The sequence below is a fragment of the Rutidosis leptorrhynchoides genome, chromosome 2 (assembly GCF_046630445.1).
Source record: "Rutidosis leptorrhynchoides isolate AG116_Rl617_1_P2 chromosome 2, CSIRO_AGI_Rlap_v1, whole genome shotgun sequence".
NCBI lineage: Eukaryota > Viridiplantae > Streptophyta > Magnoliopsida > Asterales > Asteraceae > Rutidosis > Rutidosis leptorrhynchoides.
In genome coordinates this window covers 334,655,664-334,660,316 of record NC_092334.1, presented here as the reverse complement: position 1 = coordinate 334,660,316, position 4,653 = coordinate 334,655,664, and the positions used below count along the sequence as shown (strand labels likewise).

At 33.7% G+C, this 4,653-nt stretch overlaps 1 protein-coding gene across 1 annotated transcript; it reads right to left on the bottom strand.

Annotated features, from left to right (window-relative positions):
- Positions 1-1,575: 1,575 nt before the first annotated feature.
- LOC139891900 (uncharacterized) lies at positions 1,576-4,388 on the bottom strand. The gene is made up of 2 exons (XM_071874923.1): positions 4,307-4,388; positions 1,576-3,746 (listed from the first exon to the last, which is right to left on the bottom strand). The coding sequence occupies exon 2, from the start codon at positions 3,702-3,704 to the stop codon at positions 1,965-1,967; it is 1,740 nt and encodes a 579-aa protein (XP_071731024.1). The 5' UTR covers positions 3,705-3,746; positions 4,307-4,388; the 3' UTR covers positions 1,576-1,964.
- Positions 4,389-4,653: the final 265 nt, after the last annotated feature.

Here is a 4,653-nt window from a genome sequence, read left to right as displayed (position 1 = left end):
ACACTAAAAGTGACACCGCTCACCCATTACGAATGGTCTTAACAAACTGTTAGGTCATTAGCCCTAAAGTATTGGGTTTAATTGATTAAAAAATCCTTACTCATTGATTAGCCGTAAGTCAAACACCACCTAATCCATTAATCCATTTTTTTGTATTTTTTTTACCAAGTGAATTGTGTATAGAGTATTTATCGGATTATTTGGTTAGGTTTTTTCAGTTTCAAAATTTTTGAGAGAAAAATTGAAACATATTTCAAATTTCGAAAGTGAAATTAAATGTAAACTGATTAAGAATTTGGTTTGTTTTCGATTAAAATATCGAAAACCATAAAATCGTAATATAACCAAAATTATTATATAAGTTATATTTTGAATTCGACCTTTTGTTTTGAAATCGGTTTCTGGTCTATATATATTAATAATAATTTGCCTATACTTTTGGTTGAATTTGATATTAAGTTCATTTTTAATATAACCGAATTGAAAGTTAAAATTCGAAACTGAACCGAACACTGAATTTAATTTTGTAAACGAAGTGGAACAGAAATGAAAATGAAAATCAAATTTAGTTTGTTTTTCCGATTTTCATTAGTTTGGTTTTTTGGATTAAACAGTTTGAAATCGAATATTGAGTGCTATTACTTGGTTATTACATAACAAGTTGTTTCGCTTGCAACTATGGTCAATGAAGTTTGTACCTTTATCTAGTACTTAAGATCAAGGGCGATTTTATGAACGGACAAGCGGGGGCAGCCGCCCCCAGTGGATTTACAATTTTCAATGTAAAAATTTTAGATTTTTCGACTTTGCCCCCGGCGGAATTTTTTTGCCCCAAAACCTTTAAATTTTGCCCCAAAACCTTTAAATTTTGCCCAAAAATCTTCAAATTTTACCCCAAAACCTACAAATTTTGCCCACAAACCTTCAAATTTTGCCCCAAAACCTCCATAATTTGCCTAAAAACCTCCATTTTTTTTTCTCCCAAAACCTCCATATTTTGCCCAAAAAAATTGCTACGTTTTTTTTTTTTTTTTTTTTTTGCCCCCGGTGAAAAAAAATCCTGGTACCGCCACCGCTTAAGATGAAAGTTTTTCTGAGGACTGAATCGAGCTGATAAACTTGTGAAGTAAGCGAATGTAGTTACTTTCTACAAGCCAGATTGCATGACAAATCTTGAACTGTGTGATATGATTAACCATGAGAGGCTTACTAGTATCGATATTATATGATACATGCGATAAAGAATATGATCATAGCGGTTAAGAACTGTAAAAAGGCTTTTCAAGCAAATTTGTTACAGAGACCCTTGATGAGATGGTGTAGATGATTAGTGTCAACAGATAGTTGCTAATAATCATAATAAAGTTTTGGTTTAGTTGAAGCTTGGGGCTGAGTCTATTGACCAGCTCCTATATGGCTGTATCTGTTTGATCAAGTGCTTTTTTTTTTTTACTGCAACTGGTTCTAGCGTAATGGAACGTAAAAACGAACTATTCACCAGTGAATTTGAACAGAATACATAAAAACTAGACTAACCATAGCCACAAAATACATTATAACATCATCAGTATAAGATTGTCACCATTGTTCCACAAACACTAAATTTGATCAACTCAACTCAGCTCCACATAAAAGTATAAAACCAATACATGTTCAACTCAAGCACACACTTGCCTATGTGCACAAGTTTTCATTATAAGACCCGACGGTCGCAACTCGCAAGACCCATAACCATTTGATTTATTAATTCGTAAGTCCAAACCAAAAAAAAAAAAAAAAAAAAAAAAAAAAAATCCCATTAATAAAAAGTAAAAAACAGCCACTTACCTCACCCTCATCACAAATCAGTCCTTAAATCATCCTACTTGTTTCTGTAAACCTCTTATCACAATACACCAGTTTTTTCATCTACAGTTACTTTACAATACCCGATTTTTGTGACAAAGAAAAGTTCATTTTTTTTATCACAATTTCCTATCTTGTAGAGAGATTACGGTTTCGAAAGCACCAACCAATGCCTTCACTTTACTCTTCCTGGTTTCAGTAAGCTTACTCGCGGTTTCTTCTATAACGTTATTAAACAAACCTTGTGCATCTTTCTTTCCCTGCTCGCCTTGATGCTTCAAAACAACACTTTCAACGGCAACATTTGAATCGCTTATTTCTTTAATGTATTTCTTTTCAAAACTTCTTCTACCAAAATGTTGTTTTACGTCTTTACCCTCCACGATTCGCGCTTTCCTGAATTTGAGTCTTCTGGGACCGTTATTCTCCGACTTAATGTCGAGAATCTTTCCCCTTCTGAACCTTAACTTTACAGCTTCATCATCTTTATCTTCTGAAATTAGCATTCTGCCCTTTCTCGAGATCTTGTTCTGACTCCCTACTATAGTTTCCATTTTATCATTATTTGAGATTTCAGACTCGAACACTTCAACTTCTTCATCATCAGTGTATTCAGAATCGTATTCAATAATAACTTCCTCATCATAAAACGATTCAGAGCTTTCAGAGACGGCATGTGCAAACTCTTCTTCTAAAAGATCTTTGTCTGAACATGAACGTGAACTTTCAACTGCACAAGTTGCAGCTGATGATACTTCTAAAAGTTCCTCGTCCACGTCAGCACTTTCATTTACTGGTTTGCCGATAACCAACTCTTCTTCTACAACATTTTTGCCCGAAAAAGACTCAGCAGCAGAATGAATAAAGTCAATATCCGGATGAGTTAAGTCAAACTCATCAGTTTCGGGTTTATACTTAGATTCAGCCTCGGTCAACTCTTTATCTACAACATATGTGCCCGAAAATGACTCAGAAGCTGCAACGATAAAGTCGTTATCAAGATGCGTCAAGTCAATATCTGGATGAGTTAAGTCAAACTCCACAGCATCTGGTTTGATCTCGGATTCAGGCTCGACAGCATTCAAGTTTTCCGTCTGAACCTTGTCAGAAATGGTTTGCTTGAAATCAGCTTTCAGCAGTCTGGTTTCATCATTTAAAGGATCTACCTGTTTACTACTCTTATGTTTTATCGCCTTTGAACTTGCACCTCTACCAAATACAGGTTTAGTAGGCGAAGATTCATTCAGAACTTTCTTAATGGCAGCTGTTTTAGGTGTAACTAACGTCTTTTTAACAGCTGTCAAGTCTTTCTTTTTAATCCCGCCATTAGACCCTCCTGAACCATCGGAGCTCGCTGTCACTCGACTTGATCTTACAAGAGAAGTAGACCGTTGCACCGTTTTGGAATCACTCCTTGTTGCTTTCACATTTGTTGACGCACTCCGTTTTGAAACTTCTGCTTTCTTAACAGCTACTGAAATATCGTTTTTGTTTACCTCACTGGGTTCAGCAAAAGGTTTGACTTTTACCACGGGGGTCGTTTTCTTTGTTTCAACTGGGACTACAAATTTTATAACTTTATATGTATCGACTGCTTTTGTTCTTTTGAACTTGACAGGAATCGGTGACTTTGACTGTTCATTTTTGTGCCCGTATTTACAGAAATCATGACAAGAACCAGTTGAAGCTCTAAGATAATTAGGGATAAGATTACCGTTAGTTTTTGGGGTAGTTGTTACAACACCGATCGTGTACCTTCTGGTTTTGGGTCCACAAACACTCGAACCACGACCACCAGAACTTATCGATTTCTTTCTCTGGTTACCATCTTCAACGGGTCCTTCACTTTGAGTACTCATGAAAACAAAGTAGATGGTTTTGAAACTTCAATAAACAATTTCCTGAAACAGAACAAACCAACAGTTTGTCATAATTCTGATAAACAAATTCGTAGGGAATCTTGTCTTGTCAATAGAATATCATGTGAAATTCACAGATGATTATGATACACTTTTTCTGGCAAAGAATTAGAATTTATGATTTCAGACCAAATTTACATCAATCATATAGCCATATAGGTGCCTATGTTAACTACTAAAATTAGAGGGCTTCCTGGTCCATATGTACCTTGAACAAAAACAATAAAAAGTCAAATTTTCGCTGAAAACGGTCTGATTATAACTACAGATATGCATAATGTATAAGATCATATATTCATATTAATTTAACTTGTATGTTAAACCACACATAATCTAATAACTAGCACAAACAAAAGGTATCTGGAGAACAAATTAAGTCAGTATTCACAAACAAAAAGCATCATAAATTTCATCAAAAAAATAATTTATTATTTATTTATAATCATTATCAATTATCAGAAATGCAATTCATGAACTTGTAATAAAAATCAACACACACTAATTCACATACAAAACGATCATTCACAAATGTATGATTATACCTTAAATCGTCACCAAATATTTCAATCACATAGTTGAATCAAACCACAATTTCATAATCAAAATGAAGAAATTCAATAAAAAAAAACACCGATCATATTAAAAATGTGCAAAATAAAAGCATGAATTAAAGTAACGGAAATTAATAGAAAACAATACGTCTCTACTACTTACTGCATTTAATCTCAAAAATAATAAAATGAGATGAAACTGAACGATCGGTTAACTTAGGGCATACCTTTTTCGGTTTCGATTACTTTTAGACTTTTTATTATTATTATTATTATTAGCTTAACTTAATAACCAAGCTAACTAATTTCTTAATATAATGATAGTGAATTAAGGAGAA

Excerpts from the sequence above, each read along its gene's own strand:
- LOC139891900 (XM_071874923.1), bottom strand. The coding sequence starts at position 3,704 with ATGAGTACTCAAAGTGAAGGACCCGTTGAAGATGGTAACCAGAGAAAG.